Source organism: Coregonus clupeaformis, chromosome 34 (genome assembly GCF_020615455.1).
Source record: "Coregonus clupeaformis isolate EN_2021a chromosome 34, ASM2061545v1, whole genome shotgun sequence".
Lineage (NCBI taxonomy): Eukaryota > Metazoa > Chordata > Actinopteri > Salmoniformes > Salmonidae > Coregonus > Coregonus clupeaformis.
The window spans coordinates 4,571,082-4,590,511 of NC_059225.1; the positions used below are offsets into that span (position 1 = coordinate 4,571,082).

The window sequence follows — 19,430 nt, forward strand, 5'->3', positions numbered from 1 at the left end:
TGTTCCTCGGTAACTCTGTGTGGGAGGGTGTGTAAACATCAGGGGCCTGAAACACCACAAGACCTGGTTAACAACACACAGCAGCCTCCACTGCTTGCAGTTCATCATGTCCCGAGGACATAAGACAGTGTAAAAAAAAACAAAATGCTGATATTTAACGACCCCTGCCAGGTCACTGCTATCTAGATGTTTTTGTCCATGTTGTATTAAAACTAGACGTTTCTGACCCATGCCTTAAGGATGGAATAATTATTTAGAAAATGTTAACTGGAGTTTAACTGGTAGAAGTTGGTAACTTAAGGGAAACCTGAAAATTGTAAGTGTCAAACTATGTTGCAAATTTATAACAATTTGTACTCATCAAGTCCAAAGTTCTGAACATAAATGTGTTCCCAGCAGTACTTTTGACACCGAATGTTCCCTTTTCTTCCCCTCAAAAAATCATGTTCATTCCCCGTGACCCATAACAAGCCAAAAACGTCCATGGTTAAATATTTTACAGGAGAACATTTTCAATTTCACAGTGTCTGACTGTGTGTGACTGGGTAGAATCATCTGGCTTCTTGTATAAACAGAAGGCGGAAAGTTTTCACCTTTCCTTTAACGCCACGCCTGCCTGATAAATATTAGAATGTAATTTTCTGACAGCAGGCTGAGCAGGATGACTTTGTCCAGAGTGTGCAGCTTCTCAGTTTCATGCTCGCTGCAGAGGCCCATATTGATATTTTTTCCCACTCACAACCCCCTACATCTGCCTTGAATGAAAATGAGGTCCTTTTCTGTATTTGCAACACAACCATATGCTCCAGATACATGTCACACTATCTGTAAGATGTGAATAGGATGAATACTGACCAAATGACGGGAGTGAATATAAAGTCAACTGTACGGTGGAAAACAAGATGTCCGGTAACCTAGTTACCCCTTGATGGTCTCTCAGACATGGTAGTGCACATCCTGTTTGTTTAGACTTAAATAGATACACGCTACACAACGTCACACAAACAGATGTTATAAAAAATGTGAACGCAAAAACACAAACATATACTATAAATAATTAATCTTGGCATACACATACACTTGCACACACACACACAGGTAGATCCATAGGACAGGAGAGGACAGAGCTGGGAAGTTGTAGTGGTGGTCTGACCTGTTAGTTGGTTGTCGCCAGCCGCGGGGGCGATGCGTATGTAGGGAGTGGTGAGCTGAGTCACGATTATGGCGGCTAAGGCAAATGAAGAAGTTGTTCAACATGCAGGAAGGAGAGAAGAAGAAGCCAAGAGACTCAGGCAAACAGGAAAACATCCTTAGTCACACAGAGCAGAGAAACGGAAGGAGAGGGAGAGAGAAAGAGGTACTTCTCACAGGGAGGAATAGAAGGTTACATATAGTTCACAAGCTTGGCATTGGTTAAGTAACGGTTACGTTTCCATTCTTTAGTAATCATCCCAGAAGCTTGGTTAATTACTTGTTTGTGTTGTGTGCTCGTGAACAGCAGGGAGGGAACTAACACAGGCATTTCATACAAACCTGAGGGAGCCATTCTAGAGATATGAGACTGAATATAAACATTCTGCTAGAGCCACTAAACTCCTCAATATTCAGTTCAGGCTCTCTCACTGTTGTGGTTATGGCCTTCTGTATGAGCAGTTTGTCCCAGACCACAGCCCCCTCTGGGGATCTGATTGGCTGCCACCACTATGACTGGCAGGTAACCCGAGAGGCGCTGAACCTATTAGAAGATGCTACTCTTAAGCGCCAACGCTCAGGTCCAATAAAATCTGATTAAACGCCATAAACTATAGAGAAATCAAATTACAAAAAAGCATTAAAACAGTCCTTTCATAATCTATGATGGGGAAGAGGACAATTCTAAATTCAAACGTGCTTAGCGTCTGTGACTAAAAAGGGTTGGAAACAACACAGGAACTAGTGCTCATTAGCATATAGCATTATAGCCCAGTCTTGGCACCGTGAGAGAGAGATGGCATGTAGTAAGGAAAATAGATTATCCACCATCTGTAAACAATTACAATGCAGATCGGCAGCACACTAATGTGTGGCTAGTGCTAGAGAAGAGGAGGCCGTGGCTTGTAAGGAGCTCCACTGGATGCTAATATTTAATGGAGGGGGGGTGCACAGAATTCTGGGCCAGAGAACTCTGACCATCTGCCGCCAATTAAAATCCTTCCCCCTTTCTACGATTGTTCGACATTTCCTGTGTTAAGGGGTAGTGGTTTGTGAGAGTTTGAGCGCATGCCTTTTGGCTAGCCTAGCTCAGTCATATGGCCTAGAGGCTACTAGCACTATTGTTCATGGTATATCATGTACATCGCTCCCGAGTGGCGCAGCGATCTAAGGCACTGCATCTCAGTGCTTGAGGTGTCACTACAGACCCCCTGGTTCCATTCCAGGCTGTATCACAACCGGCCGTGATTGGGAGTCCCATAGGGCGGCGCACAATTGGCCCAGCGTCGTCCGGGTTTGGCCGGTGTAGGCCGTCATTGTAAATAAGAATTTGTTCTTAACTGACTTGCCTAGTTAAATAAAGGTAAAATAAATACAATAAATTAAACTACCATACACTTTAGAGTGGAATAGTGACTTCGTTTATTTTGGTGAGCATTTTTGGATTCTGTTAGATACAAGAAACACTTTAACTTGACTGCAAAGTTGTATTTTTATGACGTTTAAGTTAATATTTAACCTAATTAGCTACTGTTGTTTACTTAAATGTGACTTGAGCTTTTGCGTAGAGGAAATTTCAATAGGAAAAAGCTCAATGCTTATGACTGTTACCACTTTACACAAGCACACACTATCAAATTGATTGAGGGGGAGAAAGGTGAGTGGCCAAAGAGCAAACATTCGTTTTTGAAAAGCATGAGTAGCACATAAGAAAAGCTGCGTACAGCACTATAGTCCTGTGGTCGAGCCAAAACAATCCTTGGGTGTGTATGTGTGTGTGTGAGGGGAAACACATTTCAATCAACGGTGGTTAGATTACTTTCAGGCAACGGGGGCCAGTCCTACCTTTAGTGGCCACTCGTACACAATCGATTTTGGTCTCCTGCGAGGGGAGAAAAAAAAAGAGAGAAAGAGAAATAGAGAGAGAAAAAGAGGGGGGAAAAGAGCAAAAGAGAGGCATTAGTTCTCAGTCAACATATCAGCTGTCAGGGCTGTGGTCATCCAATCTGATCAGACCAACAGGAGTAAAACAGAGAGACCGAGAGAAACAGAGAGACCGAGAGAGAGAGAAACAGGGAGAGAGGGAGAGAGACCGCGAGAGAGAGAGACAGAGAGAGAGACAGAGAGAGAGAGAGAAAGAGAGAGACTGAAAGCGAGGGAGAGACCGAGTGAGAGAGAGAGACCGAGAGAGACAGAAAGAGAGAGCGAGAGAAAGAGAGCGAGAGAAAGACAGCGAGAGAGAGAGAGCGAGTGAGAGAGAGCGAGTGAGAGAGAGACCGACAGAAAGAGAGAGCGAGAGAAACCGAGAGCGAGAGAAACCGAGAGCGAGAGAAACCGAGAGCGAGAGAAACAGAGAGGGAGAGAAAGAGCGAGCGAGAGAAACAGAGAGTGAGAGAAAGAGCGAGCGAGAGAAACAGAGAGTGAGAGAGAGAAAGAGAGCCAGAGAAACAGAGAGCCAGAGAGAGAAAGAGAGCGAGAGTGAGAAAGAGAGCGCGAGAGAGAGAGCGCGAGCAAGAAAGAAAGAAAGAGAGAGGCTGTACCTCAGCACCTCAGCTTAGCATCTAGCAGCCAGCTGTCAGAGACTAGTCTGCACTAGTATGGGTGGTCTCTATACTTTACACTCAACCACGACCTTGAGATGACACACACACACACATTTTACAAGTGTGCACATATGTTTACACATATGTGTGAATGGACATATGCACACAGTATACATTAGATGTGGGTGTGCAAGCCTCAAATGTCCATAGCGGAGCTAGATGTACAGTAAGTCACCATGTTGGGCCTCCTAAGCCCTGTGTTGGTGCATTAGGGGGGAGGTTGGCGCGTGGACATAGTGCGCTGTGACTTGGGGCCTAAATGCTGTTGGCAGAACGTACATCCAGGCATGTCAGACAGACAACCAGAGACAAGAGAGAGAGAGAGAGAGAAGACAGAGGGCAGAAAAGAGAGAGCGAGAGAGAGAGCGAGAGAGCGCGAGAGAGAGCTTGAGCGAGCGAGAGCGAGAGAGAAAAAGAGAGAGAAGGCAGAGGGCAGAAAAGAGAGAGAGAGAGAAGGCAGAGGGCAGAAAAGAGAGAGAGAGCGAGAAGGCAGAGGGCAGAAAAGAGAGAGAGAGCGAGAGAGAGAAGGCAGAGGGCAGAAAAGAGAGCGAGAGAGAGAGAAGGCAGAGGGCAGAAAAGAGAGAGAGTGAGAGAGAGAAGGTAGAGGGCATGAGAGAGAGAGAGATAGAGAAGGCAGAGGGCAGAAAAGAGTGAGAGAGCGAGAGATAGAAGGCAGAGGGCAGAAAAGAGAGATAGAGAGAAAAGGTAGAGGGCATAAGAGAGAGAGAGAGAGAGAGAGAGAGAGAGAGAGAGAGAGAGAGAGAGAGAGAGAGAGAGAGAGAGAGAGAGAGAGAGAGAGAGAGAGAGAGAGAGAGTGAGAGAGAAGGCAGAGGGCAGAAAAGAGAGAGAGCGAGAGAGAGAAGGCAGAGGGCAGAAAAGAGAGAGAGCGAGAAGGCAGAGGGCAGAAAAGAGAGTGAGAGAGAAGGTAGAGGGCAGAAAAGAGAGATAGAGAGAAAAGGTAGAGGGCATAAGAGCGAGAGAGAGAGAGAGAGAGAGAGAGAGAGAGAGAGAGAAGGCAGAGGGCAGAAAAGAGAAAGAGCGAGAGAGAAGGCAGAGGGCAGAAAAGAGAGAGTGAGAGAGAAGGTAGAGGGCAGAAAAGAGAGAGTGAGAGAGAAGGTAGAGGGCAGAAAAGAGAGAGAGAGAGAAGGCAGAGGGTAGAAAAGAGAGAGAGAGAGAAGGCAGAGGGCAGAAAAGAGAGAGAGAGCGAGAAGGCAGAGGGCTGAAAAAAGAGAGAGAGAGCGAGAAGGCAGAAAAGAGAGAGAGAAGGCATAAGAGAGAGAGAGAGAGAAGGCAGAGAGCAGAAAAGAGAGAGAGAGAGAGAGAGAGAGAGAGAGAGAGAGAGACAGAGAGACAGAGAAGGAAAGGAAAAGGCACAGCCATTCAGAAGAAGGAAGTGTGGAGTGAAATTAGATCTGCACAGTCACTTCTTATAGACAAACTGAAAAAAAGAGTGAAACACTTTTCCAAGACAAGGAGGGGACAAGCAGGTGGTGGCAGAAATGGCTTTGCCTTCGCTCGTCTTACAAATGTGGAACAAACAAAACACAGCAACGCCGCATGAATATTCAGGGTATGGGGAAAGTGACTTGGGGCTTATGGTTAAATCCCCCCGTGTTTTATGACATCAAAATGCACTTGTGTGGCTTGGTGCATTATTGAGGAGACGGCAAATTAAACTGTGGGGTGTGCTGAATATTTAAAACAACTAGGAGGATGGTGTGAATCTGTGTGACTCAGGTGGGGAGAGGAGAAGAGACTGGTTTCTACTAGGGCTGCTTGATGACAACACTACCATACAGTGAGGGAAAAAAGTATTTGATCCCCTGCTGATTTTGTACGTTTGCCCACTGACAAAGACATGATCAGTCTATAATTTTAATGGTAGGTTTATTTGAACAGTGAGAGACAGAATAACAACTAAAAAATCCTGAAAAACGCATGTAAACATTTTTATAAATTGATTTGCATTTTAATTAGGGAAATAAGTATTTGACCCCTCTGCAAAACATGACTTAGTACTTGGTGGCAAAACCCTTGTTGGCAATCACAGAGGTCAGACGTTTCTTGTAGTTGGCCACCAGGTTTGCACACATCTCAGGAGGGATTTTGTTCCACTCCTCTTTGCAAATCTTCTCCAAATCATTAAGGTTTCGAGGCTGACGTTTGGCAACTCGAACCTTCAGCTCCCTCCACAGGCTAGGCCACTCCAGGACCTTAATGTGCTTCTTCTTGAGCCGCTCCTTTGTTGCCTTGGCCGTGTGTTTTGGGTCATTGTCATGCTGGAATACCCATCCACAACCCATTTTCAATGCCCTGGCTGAGGGAAGGAGGTTCTCACCCAAGATTTGACGGTACATGGCCCCGTCCATCCTCCCTTTGATGCGGTGAAGTTGTCCTGTCCCCTTAGCAGAAAAACACCCCCAAAGCATAATGTTTCCACCTCCATGTTTGACGGTGGGGATGGTGTTCTTGGGGTCATAGGCAGCATTCCTCCTCCTCCAAACACGGCGTGTTGAGTTGATACCAAAGAGCTCGATTTTGGTCTCATCTGACCACAACACTTTCACGCAGTTCTCCTCTGAATCATTCAGATTTTCATTGGCAAACTTCCTGTATATGTGCTTTCTTGAGCAGGGGGACCTTGCGGGCGCTGCAGGATTTCAGTCCTTCGCGGCATAGTGTGTTGCCAATTGTTTTCTTGGTGACTATGGTTCCAGCTGCCTTGAGATCATTGACAAGATGATTCCTCACCGTTCTCATGATCATTGCAACTCCACGAGGTGAGATCTTGCATGGAGCCCCAGGCCGAGGGAGATTGACAGTTATTTTGTGTTTATTCCATTTGCGAATAATTGCACCAACTGTTGTCACCTTCTCACCAAGCTGCTTGGCGATGGTCTTGTAGCCCATTCCAGCCTTGTGTAGGTCTACAATCTTGTCCCTGACATCCTTGGAGAGCTCTTTGGTCTTGGCCATGGTGGAGAGTTTGGAATCTGATTGATTGATTGCTTATGTGGACAGGTGTCTTTTATACAGGTAACAAACTGAGATTAGGAGCACTCCCTTTAAGAGCGTGCTCCTAATCTCAGCTCGTTACCTGTATAAAAGACACCTGGGAGCCAGAAATCTTTCTGATTGAGAGGGGTCAAATACTTATTTCCCTCATTAAAATGCAAATCAATTCATAACATTTTTGAAATGCGTTGTTCTGGATATTTATTTATTTATTCTGTCTCTCACTGTTCAAATAAACCTACCATAAAAATTATCACTTATTTGTCAGTGGGCAAACGTACAAAATCAGCAGGGGATCAAATACTTTTTTCCCTCACGCTATGACACATGTCGCCAGTACTTAACAAGATACTGGCATGTATATGGAATAGCTAGCTGTAATTTAGTTGGAATCATTTGATTCACTTAGAATCTAGGATTAGAATTATTGTCTTAAACTACCAACATGTGAAGACCTATATTCCACTTAGGTCTAACTGCTGAGGTCAGTATTGAATGTGGTTTTCACTCCAACGTTACAGTCTGCCTCATGGAGTATGGTGGCCTTTCTCTGAGGCACCCTGCTCTGAACTGAGGGTAGAGGGCTGAGGGGAATGGGAAATATTGTTTTCAGTCTCTCTCTCCCTCTTTCTCTCTTCTTATTCTCAGAAGACATATCCTTTGTAGATGGCACACTGATCTTCTTTCCAGCCTCCCCTGCAATTTGTGGGAAAAATGTGTCCATTTAAAATGTCAGCAAATACACTACAACACACAGCTGTACTGCTAGGTTATCCCCTACTGCCCCCACAGCACCCTATTAGTAGTAGGAGGATTCAGAGGGGCGGAACACATACGCCCACTTCCTCTCCTCTCCCAGACCACCATTAGAGGGGCCAGTGTGGCTCACTGCTGCCCACGCCAGAAGATAAGACCAGAAACCAGAGACCAGAGCACCGAGACAAGCCTAATCGCAACCCCCTCTCCACATCCCTCTCCTCTAGCCCCCCCTGGATAGTTTCTCTCCAATTAGAGCCAATTCATTATCTAATGGCCCTAGCTTGAGAGCAGAAGAGAGGAAGAGAGTGGAGGAGAGGAAGAGAGTGGAGGAGAGGAAGAGAGTGGAGGAGAGGAAGAGAGTGGAGGAGAGGAAGAGAGCGGAGGAGAGGAAGAGAGTGGAGGAGAGGAAGAGAGTGGAGGAGAGGAAGCGTGTGGAGGAGAGAGAGAGCGGAGGAGAGAGAGCGGAGGAGAGGAAGAGTGCAGAGGAGAGGAAGAGAGTGGAGGAGAGGAGGAGTGGAGAGGAAGAGCGCAGAGGAGAGGAAGAGAGTGGAGGAGAGGAAGAGTGCAGAGGAGAGGAAGAGAGTGGAGGAGAGGAAGAGAGTGGAGGAGAGGAAGAGTGCAGAGGAGAGGAAGAGTGCAGAGGAGAGGAAGAGTGCAGAGGAGAGGAAGAGAGTGGAGGAGAGAGAGAGAGAGGGAGGAGAGGAAGAGAGTGGAGGAGAGGAAGAGTGCAGAAGAGAGGAAGAGTGCAGAAGAGAGGAAGAGAGTGGAGGGAGAGGAAGAGAGCGAGAGGAGGAAGAGAGCGGAGGAGAGGAAGAGAGCGGAGGAGAGGAAGAGAGCGGAGGAGAGGAAGAGTGCAGAGGAGAGGAAGAGTGCAGAGGAGAGGAAGAGTGCAGAGGAGAGGAAGAGAGTGGAGGAGAGGAAGAGTGCAGAGGAGAGGAAGAGAGCGGAGGAGAGGAAGAGTGCGGAGGAGAGGAAGAGAGCGGAGGAGAGGAAGAGTGCGGAGGAGAGGAAGAGAGCGGAGGAGAGGAAGAGAGCGGAGGAGAGGAAGAGTGCGGAGGAGAGGAAGAGAGCGGAGGAGAGGAAGAGAGCAGAGGAGAGGAAGAGAGCAGAGGAGAGGAAGAGAGCAGAAGAGAGCAGAAGAGAGGAAGAGAGCGGATGAGAGGAAGAGAGCGGAGGAGAGGAAGAGAGTGGAGGAGAGGAAGAGAGCGGAGGAGAGGAAGAGAGGGAGGAGAGGAAGAGAGCGGAGGAGAGGAAGAGTGCAGAGGAGAGGAAGAGTGCAGAGGAGAGGAAGAGCAGAGGAGAGGAAGAGAGCGAGGAGAGGAAGAGAGTGGAGGAGAGGAAGAGAGCGGAGGAGAGGAAGAGTGCAGAGGAGAGGAAGAGTGCAGAGGAGAGGAAGAGTGCAGAGGAGAGGAAGAGAGTGGAGGAGAGGAAGAGTGCAGAGGAGAGGAAGAGAGTGGAGGAGAGGAAGAGTGCAGAGGAGAGGAAGAGAGCGGAGGAGAGGAAGAGTGCGGGAGGAGAGGAAGAGAGCGAGGAGAGGAAGAGTGCGGAGGAGAGGAAGAGAGCGGAGGAGAGGAAGAGTGCGGAGGAGAGGAAGAGAGCGGAGGAGAGGAAGAGTGCGGAGGAGAGGAAGAGAGCGGAGGAGAGGAAGAGAGCAGAGGAGAGGAAGAGAGTAGAAGAGAGCAGAAGAGAGGAAGAGAGCGGAGGAGAGGAAGAGAGCGAGGAGAGGAAGAGAGCGGAGGAGAGGAAGAGAGCGGAGGAGAGGAAGAGAGCGGAGGAGAGGAAGAGAGCGGAGGAGAGGAAGAGTGCGGAGGAGAGGAAGAGTGCAGAGGAGAGGAAGAGTGCAGAGGAGAGGAAGAGTGCAGAGGAGAGGAAGAGAGTGGAGGGAGAGGAAGAGTGCAGAGGAGAGGAAGAGAGCGGAGGAGAGGAAGAGGGCGGAGGAGAGGAAGAGAGGGAGGAGAGGAAGAGGCGGAGGAGAGGAAGAGAGCGGAGGAGAGGAAGAGGCGGAGGAGAGGAAGAGAGCGGAGGAGAGAAGAGCAGGAGAGGAAGAGAGCGGAGGAGAGGAAGAGAGCAGAGGAGAGGAAGAGAGCAGAAGAGAGCAGAAGAGAGGAAGAGAGCGGATGAGAGGAAGAGAGCAGAGGAGAGGAAGAGAGCGGAGGAGAGGAAGAGAGTGGAGGAGAGGAAGAGAGTAGAGGAGAGGAAGAGAGTAGAGGAGAGGAAGAGAGCAGAGGAGAGGAAGAGAGTGGAGGAGAGGAAGAGAGTGGAGGAGAGGAAGAGAGCGGAGGAGAGGAAGAGAGTGGAGGAGAGGAGGAGTGGAGGAGAGGAGGAGGCAGAGGAGAGAAGAGAGGGAGGAGAGGAAGAGAGTGGAGGAGAGGAGGAGTGCAGAGGAGAGGAAGAGAGCGGAGGAGAGGAAGAGTGCGGAGGAGAGGAAGAGAGTGGAGGAGAGGAAGAGTGCAGAAGAGAGGAAGAGAGTGGAGGAGAGGAAGAGAGCGGAGGAGAGGAAGAGAGCGGAGGAGAGGAAGAGAGCGGAGGAGAGGAAGAGTGCAGAGGAGAGGAAGAGAGTGGAGGAGAGGAAGAGAGTGGAGGAGAGGAAGAGAGTGGAGGAGAGGAAGAGAGTGGAGGAGAGGAAGAGAGTGGAGGAGAGGAAGAGAGTGGAGGAGAGGAAGATAGTGGAGGAGAGGAAGAGAGCAGAGGAGAGGAAGAGAGCAGAAGAGAGGAAGAGTGCAGAAGAGAGGAAGAGAGTGGAGGAGAGGAAGAGAGCGGAGGAGAGGAAGAGAGCGGAGGAGAGGAAGAGAGTGGAGGAGAGGAAGAGAGTGGAGGAGAGGAGGAGTGCAGAGGAGAGGAAGAGTGCGGAGGAGAGGAAGAGAGTGGAGGAGAGGAAGAGAGTGGAGGAGAGGAGGAGTGCAGAGGAGAGGAAGAGAGCGGAGGAGAGGAAGAGTGCGGAGGAGAGGAAGAGAGCGGAGGAGAGGAAGAGAGCGGAGGAGAGGAAGAGAGCGGAGGAGAGGAAGAGAGCGGAGGAGAGGAAGAGAGTGCAGAGGAGAGGAAGAGAGTGGAGGAGAGGAAGAGAGTGGAGGAGAGGAAGAGAGTGGAGGAGAGGAAGAGTGCAGAGGAGAGGAAGAGAGTGGAGGAGAGGAAGAGTGCGGAGGAGAGGAAGAGAGTGGAGGAGAGGAAGAGTGGAGGAGAGGAAGAGAGTGGAGGAGAGGAAGAGTGCAGAGGAGAGGAAGAGAGTGGAGGAGAGGAAGAGAGTGGAGGAGAGGAAGAGAGTGGAGGAGAGGAAGAGAGTGGAGGAGAGGAGGAGTGCAGAGGAGAGGAAGAGTGCGGAGGAGAGGAAGAGAGTGGAGGAGAGGAGGAGTGCAGAGGAGAGGAAGAGAGCGGAGGAGAGGAAGAGAGCGGAGGAGAGGAAGAGAGCGGAGGAGAGGAAGAGAGCGGAGGAGAGGAAGAAAAATAGATGGACTTTTCATTAGGGCAAATTGATTTGCATTTCAAAAAAGGGGGAGATATTGAAAAAAAGGTCAATTAAGCCAATGTGTTAATAATGCATTTGTGAATGGGTGTACTTTACTTTTTTTACAATCTGAGCAGCAGGACATTGATAAAAGTGGTGTCTTGCCTCTTGGTGTGCTGACCTGTACTCCCACTGACAGTACATTAGAGTGGTTAGGAGAAGGGAAGTAATGGGGTTGTAATACCGGGTTATTGACCATTAGGATGCTGGATTGGTTGTTAAACAGGCCCCGAAGGAGAGTCTTGTTGTGGCTGTTCATTTATCCTAATTTTCTGCATCCAGTTTGCTTTGCTGTCTGTTTCAGACTGGTGCTTTCACTGTGGGTGTGAATAGGGAAGTGATGAGATGGACTCTAGCTGACTGTTGGGATTGAGGCTGTACTGTGTGTTTTCACTACAGAGGTTTTGGGTGGCAGTGTTGTTTTTCTACTGATTCAGCGTTCGTAAGAGACAGCAAATGAGAGTGGTCAGGTGGGTTGGACTGTAGCATGTTAACACTGGCTGTGAGGGTTGGGCCAATATGAAGACGACTAAGAAAGAATCCACTCAAAAATACCAATCCATCGGACAAAACGTACCATAATGCCACACCAACGGGAATGTCCTTTTTCTACAGGTGGTTTTAAATAAGGGGTCATTTCCTTTAATCAATGAAGATCATTTGGGGTAAGTGGTTCATTATAGGAAATTAACAATATGAGGAAATTTCTTCAAAATGGGCTTTTGTAAAGCCATAGAAAACATGACACAGTAAAAAGTATCCTATCAGTTTCACATTCAATCTTGTATATTGGGTGTGACTGACACGTCCCAGCGGCCAATCCCCACCCCAACATCCCCCTGCTCACTCACCCCATTGGCCGTGCTGACGGCCTGGTAGTAGACGCTGTAGCTCTTGTGGGGGAGGAGGGGGGCGTTCCAGTAGCCGTTGTAGGTACGGTTGTCTCCGATGCAGAAGGGTACGGGGGTCTTGATGTCGCCCATGAGCAGCTCAGCTGTGAAGTAGTACTGGGAGTTGAGCACGGTGGTGTTCTGGAAGTGGATGGGCACCGGGTAGCAGCGTAGGATCTCTGCCGCCCTCCTCACCCGCCGGGGGCGCTCTTCCTCCACCACCACCTGGTACTTACTGCAGGGAGAGGAGAGGAATATCGATCAATCATTCAATCAAATGTATTTACGTAACCCTTTTTACAGCAATATTTCTGCTGCATCTTCCTCTGTTTGCTGGAAAGAAGCATGAGTCAGCGGATCATTAGGACTTGAAATGTGTAACAGGACTCCATCTATGTAATGTTAACAGGTTATGTGTGTCTTTGTTCACCCACTATGTGTTCCAAGGCCAACTGTGCCAAGAGTTTCCTTTTGATTGTCCAACAATGTATCAATTGAACCTGAAAGGATCAAAGAAATCACTGCCTGCTACGTTTGTGCGCATAATCGATTTTCCTTGGTTGCATTTTAATCCATTACTTTAAATGAATGAGCCAGACGAAGAAACATAGGAAATACTAATTGCCAATGACAGATACACATTTTCACTAGTTCTTCAGAAAGCATATCTGATGTGTTACAGTTTGTGTTTCTTGACTGAATACACTTGTCAAGCAGCCAGCAATCTCAAGCCATGCAGTGTACTCTGTAGCGCCTTCCGGTCGGATGCCGAGCAGTTGCCATACCAAGCGGTGATGCAACCAGTCAAAATGCTCTCGATGGTGCAGCTGTAGAACTTTTTGAGGATCTGAGGACACTGTACTGAACATAAGCCAAACTCCTACTTCACTGAAGCTGAGAGCAATGAACTAATTAACTGTATGAATAAGCATGTAGACTTGGATGAGAGAGACTGTCGCACTGGAGGTTGGCTGAGGTGGTGACACCAGGGGGTCTAGTCAACCCTCTCTCGCTCTCTGACTGAGCGAACGTAGCCCCATCCTGAAACTGACAGCTTTAATTAACTCATGAAAGCCTGCAGCCTCGTAGCCCGCCGCCGTCCCTAGAAGTAGACCACTATCTCATTTAAGGAGCGTCACAGCGATAGCAGTCGGGTGGGATTCTAGATATCTCATCTATGTGGAGGGATTTAAACGGCAGGAAATAAAAGGGGGAACTGTAGAAGCCGGCTCTCTCTCTGTGACTCTCTTTCTCTGTGACTCTCTTTCTCTGTGACTCTCTCTCTCCCTTTCTTTCTTTATTTATCTCGCTCTCTGCAAGGATATTAGACGACAGAATCCCTGACGCCGGCTGGGGATTAGCACGCCGCTAAGTGTGTCGCAAATAATAATGACATGAAAATGGTTCCTACTATCGCGCTAGCCCCTTATTCCATGTCAGGCTTGGAGTTAAGTTTATTATAAGAAGAGAGATCAGCATCCAACATCCAACCCTGAACCAGGCCTCCTGGGTAGAAAGCCTTGGGAAGCGGAAGAGGCAATAGGCAATATTAATAGAAACTGGATAGGGATTGGGTGGGGGATCAAGTGGGCCCAAGTCCAAAGCCATAACCTTTTTCCAATGCAATAGATGGGGATATTGGCAGGGAGGCATGGCGGGAGGGAGACAGAGAGAGACCGAGAGATATGGGAGTTTGCATTGAGGCATATTAATATTGAAGACGAGTATGAATATTAAAAGACAAGTATGAATATCGAAGAGTATGAATATTGCTGATTTGACAGCAGACCTCTCAGTGACTCTCCCACATTAGAAATACATTCTAATTGCTTAACTCATCTTATTTTGTCAATCCTTACAACCAACCATGTGGTTTTATAATATGACATAATGAAACCGGGTTATACCGGGTTGCCCTAGTCTAGTGTACTGGAGAGCATCTGCTGTATTTTCCATATCTCCTCTGAACAGTTTTGTCACTTTAAGGACTTTCAAATGGAGCATAAAACTGAGACCTAACTTTAAGGCTGTTTGTTTAAAAGACATTTGTTTGAAAAATGAGAAAAAAGCAGCAATAGTACTGTTTGTCCATTTTGAGACGCCATAGCCAGTATACACTTCCTCAAAATAGTCAGAATTAATCTAAGATAACTCAATAATTATGTCATTGATTTTGACGTTTTGCCAATGAGATTTTAGTCACGCAAGTTTACATCTAACTAATCAGTATTTCAAAAAATGAAAAAATGTGCATGAAAACGAGTTGTCTCTCGTTGAATGACAAAACCTTTACTGAAGAATCCCTACTGTTGCCCAATCATCGACGAAGGGGCGTAGACTTTGGCTTGCCTCAAGAAAAGAAATGTGTGTGCCGGAACAACCAAAAGATTACTTACCGAAGTCCAAATCGAACAAAAACATCACAAAATGTCATAATCATTTATATGCACAAACTCTTCCTAACTGTTTGACTGGGAAGCATTCGGACGCCTTTACTCATGCACAGCCAAGTGGAACTCATGGGGAGTGAGTGGCAAAGACAGCATAAGACAAATTCAACTGACCTACAACCTTTCCAGGAAGTAACCATCATCTTTAACCTGAGAGATTCACTTTAAAAAAAATAACCAAGCAAGCTCCCGACTCCTGCCTCCACTCGTCATAATCAAAATTAATGACTTCCCACACAAGTGTAAAACCAAAAAAATAAAACTTGTTTGACTTAAAAATAATACAATTTGTCAGGTTGAGTGCTCTCCTCTGCAGGCTGAATTATAAATAGTCAGGCCTATTCGATATTTGCCAATTAAATTTCCCCCTGGCTCCACACATCCATTGGAGATTAGATCTGTCATAAACTGCTGGGGAATATCGGGGTAGGTCCCCGTGAACATGCAAGTCTCTCTGTGCTCTTTGAGCTGTATAACTCATCATAGACAAGAATAACTTTCCCATCATCAATAAGTTCCCTTCTGCCCTTTCACCATGAGGAGGAAGGAGAGGAGCTGGGTGGGAGAGTGGGAGATGAGGAGGAAGGAGAGGAGCTGGGTGGGAGAGTGGGAGATGAGGAGGAGGAGGAGGAGGAGGAGAGGAGCTGGGTGGGAGAGTGGGAGATGAGGAGGAGGAGAGGAGGAGGGGAGGAGGAGGAGAGGAGCTGGGTGGGAGAGTGGGAGATGAGGAGGAGGAGGAGAGGAGCTGGGTGGGAGAGTGGGAGATGAGGAGGAGGAGGGAGGAGCTGGGTGGGAGAGTGGGAGATGAGGAGGAGAGGAGCTGGGTGGGAGAGTAGGAGATGAAGAGGAGGAGGAGGAGGAGAGGAGCTGGGTGGGAGAGTGGGAGATGAGGAGGAGAGGAGCTGGGTGGGAGAGTGGGAGATGAAGAGGAGGAGGAGGAGAGGAGCTGGGTGGGAGAGTGGGAGATGAGGAGAGGAGCTGGGTGGGAGAGTGGGAGATGAAGAGGAGGAGGAGGAGGGGAGCTGGGTGGGAGAGTGGGAGATGAGGAGGAGGAGGGGAGCTGGGTGGGAGAGTGGGAGATGAGGAGGAGAGGAGCTGGGTGGGAGAGTGGGAGATGAGGAGGAGAGGAGCTGGGTGGGAGAGTGGGAGATGAGGAGGAGGAGGAGAGGAGCTGGGTGGGAGAGTGGGAGATGAGGAGGAGGAGGAGAGGAGCTGGGTGGGAGAGTAGGAGATGAGGAGGAGAGGAGCTGGGTGGGAGAGTGGGAGATGAGGAGGAGGAGGAGAGGAGCTGGGTGGGAGAGTGGGAGATGAGGAGGAGGAGGAGAGGAGCTGGGTGGGAGAGTAGGAGATGAGAAGGAGAGGAGCTGGGTGGGAGAGTGGGAGATGAGGAGGAGGAGAGGAGCTGGGTGGGAGATGAGGAGGAGAGGAGGAAGGAGAAGGTGAGGAGAACATTTAGTCTCAGATTTAGAACCTCGTTAAAGGCCAGCCATTACTTTAAGAGGCTGTCACTGCGGTGATTTATCCCTCCCTCCCTCCCTCCGCCATGTATCCCAGGAGACTGTGCCTCTGGGACAGACACCTCTCATTGTTCTTACCTATTAGAGGTCTACCCAACAGATTCCCCTGTGAAGGTAGAGTACATTCTAGCCTGGCTAAACCAGATTGAACACTATGTGGTGGGTGTAGCATTCAGTCTGGTTCAACCAGGCTAACAGTATAGGAATAATTGAGCACTCCAGGAGAAAATACAGACTAAGAAACAGTAAGTGAAACCTAATTTGTATTCTAATGCCAATGAGGGAACTCATTTCTATAGCTCTAAATGGAATAAACCAATAAACACTGTTTGCAGTAAGAGCCTATTTATGATAATGATATGACAAAGCACTATTATTTTTTCCGCCAGACAACAGGTCAAAAGTTGATATTTTCTCTGCAAATTACCGGGATGAAAAATGCATCTGCTTTCTGGGCACAGCCAGTGTAAAGAGAAAAACAGACGCTTGGGGGCTGGAACCGGAGAAGAACGATGCATCTTCAATAAATAATACAAAACTCAGCACAAATTGATACTCCAAGGCTACCTGCAACGTCTAGATATCAATTTGAGAAAAACAATACCACTTAATTAAATATTTTTCTCTCCCGGTGTGCCCTGGGCACTAGTAAATGTCCAGAGAAATTGTAGAAAATCTAGAAAAATTTGCATCACTCCAGCACAAAATGACTGCCACTCCTCTATTCCTCCTTCCCAGCTCAAATATCATCCTTTATTGGATAACCATCAGGTTTATCATAGTGAAAAATACATATTGAAGTGCTGCATATTTAAAGCGAGGCGTTGGTAGGTTATGAGTATAATAATTTTTCCTTCAGGCGAGATGGAAAATGCTGATGGCAAAATGCTGCGTCTCCATGATCTCACTGCGGGTTTCATATTGGTTTTTGCCTCAGTCTCTTCTGGCCTTAGCTTGACTGTGAGCTATGAAACTACAGAGACACCAGCTGAAAGCTAACCAACTAAGCAAAAAAGACAGCCTACTTTGGAGTTTGGAAAGATCCCATAGTAGTTCTAGTCCTTTTTAGCGTTCAATTAACTCTCCGACAATCAATACACAACAATCAATGAGGCTTCTTAGAGAGAGAGGGAGAAGTGGAATTAACTGTCCACTTGGTAGCTACCCAGGGAAAATAGAGAAACCTTGGAGAGGAATTAAAATGAGGTTGGGCTGGGGAACTGTCTTTAGTGGCTAATTAGCCTTCACTGGTCCAGGAGAGTCAGGGAGGTTTGGGGGAGAGGTCAGGAGGATTGTCTCCTCCCTAAGATGGTGTAACTCACCCCCAGACAGGGTGAGTGCCCTCCCCCTCCATCCTTCCCCTCCATCCCCTCCCCTCCCCCTCCATCCCCTCCTCCACATGGCCTAGAGACCCAACAGTCCCCAATGGAGCCCCCTCTCACCAACCTCTCATCCACTCCACTCAGAACAGAGTAAGCCAAGAACTAACACCTATGGAGAACAACTCTACATAGTCAGGAGCCGTTGGGAACCAATCGCAACAGTGAGACAGCTAAGAGACTGTCAACATTGTCATATTCATTATTAAATCAGGGAGAGACATGTGACTGTGTGATTTGAGAGAAACGGGAAGTGAGAAAACATTCCACAAGCACCTGGTAAGCTATGAGAGAGCGCGAGAAAGAGAGAGTGCGAGAGAGAGCGCGAGAGAGAGCGCGAGAGAGAGCGAGCGAGAGAGCGCGAGAGAGAGCGCGAGCGAGAGAGAAAGAGAAGCAGTAGAGCTAAACTCTTGATCCTGTTTCAGTTGGGCAACCTCAGCTGACACCAATTAGGGGTCCTTGTGCTGTGCTGCTAGCTCCGTTTCAGAGTGGCGCCCAACGTGACGCCAGACCAATTACACACAACCTCCTCATTGGCATGGACACAATGGTGACCCGGGACCTACCCAGATGTATTTTTTATGTGGAGAGAGGAGGGGAGAGGAGAGGAGAGGAGAGGAGAAGATAGGATGAGGGAAGGAAAGGTGAGAAGAAGAGAGGGAAGTGACTAGTGTGGTGTGGTCCTTTGTGACATCACAATTATACACTACCTCATGAAGCTGGTTGAGAGACTGCCAAGAGTGTGCAAAGCTGTCATCAAGGCAAAGGGTGGCTACTTCGAAGAATCTCAAATACAAAATATATTTTGATTTGTTTAACACTTTTTTGGTTACTACATGATTCGTATGTGTTATCTCATAGTTTTGATGTCTTCACTATTATTCTACAATGTAAAAAATTGTCAAAATAAAGAAAAACCCTTGAATGAGTAGGTGTGTCCAAACTTTTGACTGGTACTGAACTTAAACGTTCATCTCCCCTCAGGCAGTGGTCCAGTACTGGTTACTCTGTAACTGATTTAGGGGTAGAGGGACCGCATGGCCCCATCTCCTGAGGCCAGCATCAACAGCACTTCTCCCCCTGTAGCCTCCACCTGTCTCCCTGCTCCCTTATTTATCCCCTCCGCCATAAAGTAGGACCAGGTCTACACAAATGAGGCCAACCTGCACAGATTAAATGTCACTTAAATCTCAGGGTATCTTGCTGAGGAGGCTTGTCACCGTGTTTCCTGTCCGCGTACACAGGAAATACGACAAGAGCAGGAAACCTTTGTCACAACACTGCACCACACAAAACGCTTCCTCTGTGAATTAATGAAAAAAGGGGTTACCCTCGAGAGGAGAAGTGGTAATGTGATACCTCCCCTGGGGGGATGGATAGAGCTGAAGGAGAAGTGGTAATGTGATACCTCCACTGGGGGGATGGATAGAGCTGAAGGAGAAGCGGGAATGTGATACCTCCCCTGGGGGGATGGCTAGAGCTGAACATGCCAGGAGAAAAACAAGGGATCTGGGCCAGAAATAGAGGAGAGTGTCTCTCACTCTCAATTACTCACTCTCACCATCTCTTTTCTGGAGTGTTGATGGCTCTGTCCTCGGTGAAAGTTGACAGAGAGAAAGTGCTTTGACTCCGTGGCTGGGGCAACGTTGGGTTTAGGAGGCCACAAGTCATCTTCCTCCACAGCACTGTGTAAACGCTTGTCTTGGCACAGGAAGTGAGGAGGAGGAATGAGGAGCGTGTGATTGTGTGTGTAGGGTGATGAGTGTTCTAGCCCGTGTGTAGCAGATTTGACACATTAGCGCGGGTGCTAACGTGACTGACAGTAATCCATTTAAAGAAGCAGCTTGCCCCTGCTAAGGTTGCTATTGTAGCACCACACGTATGTAACGCTGCCAGAGAGCCCGCTTCAAACACCAGCCTGTCAATGATGCAGCCCCTCAAGGCTTTATGCACCAAACGCGACGTGTGTGTATGTGTTTGTTTTTCAGGAAAAAGCCTAGCAAATATAGCCCTGCCTTCTTTAATTTGGCTGTTAAGTTAAGCAGAGGTTGTGATTTTGTGTGCGTCCCAACTCATTGTCATTCAAGTGATTTTACCAAACGTATCCAATCAGTTGGATGGGTT

General features: G+C 47.9%; 1 protein-coding gene across 2 annotated transcripts in view; it reads right to left on the reverse strand.

Moving 5' to 3' along the window:
• LOC121549658 (receptor-type tyrosine-protein phosphatase mu-like) overlaps positions 1-19,430 on the reverse strand; it is a 294,543-nt gene that overhangs the window by 90,552 nt on the left and 184,561 nt on the right. For both annotated transcript variants that reach the window (XM_045210375.1, XM_041861450.2), the window contains 3 exons: positions 11,922-12,195; positions 3,037-3,073; positions 1,154-1,228 (listed from right to left, as the gene is read on the reverse strand). In XM_045210375.1, coding sequence (XP_045066310.1) covers positions 1,154-1,228; positions 3,037-3,073; positions 11,922-12,195 — 386 coding nt within the window. The remainder of the gene's footprint in view (positions 1-1,153; positions 1,229-3,036; positions 3,074-11,921; positions 12,196-19,430) is intronic.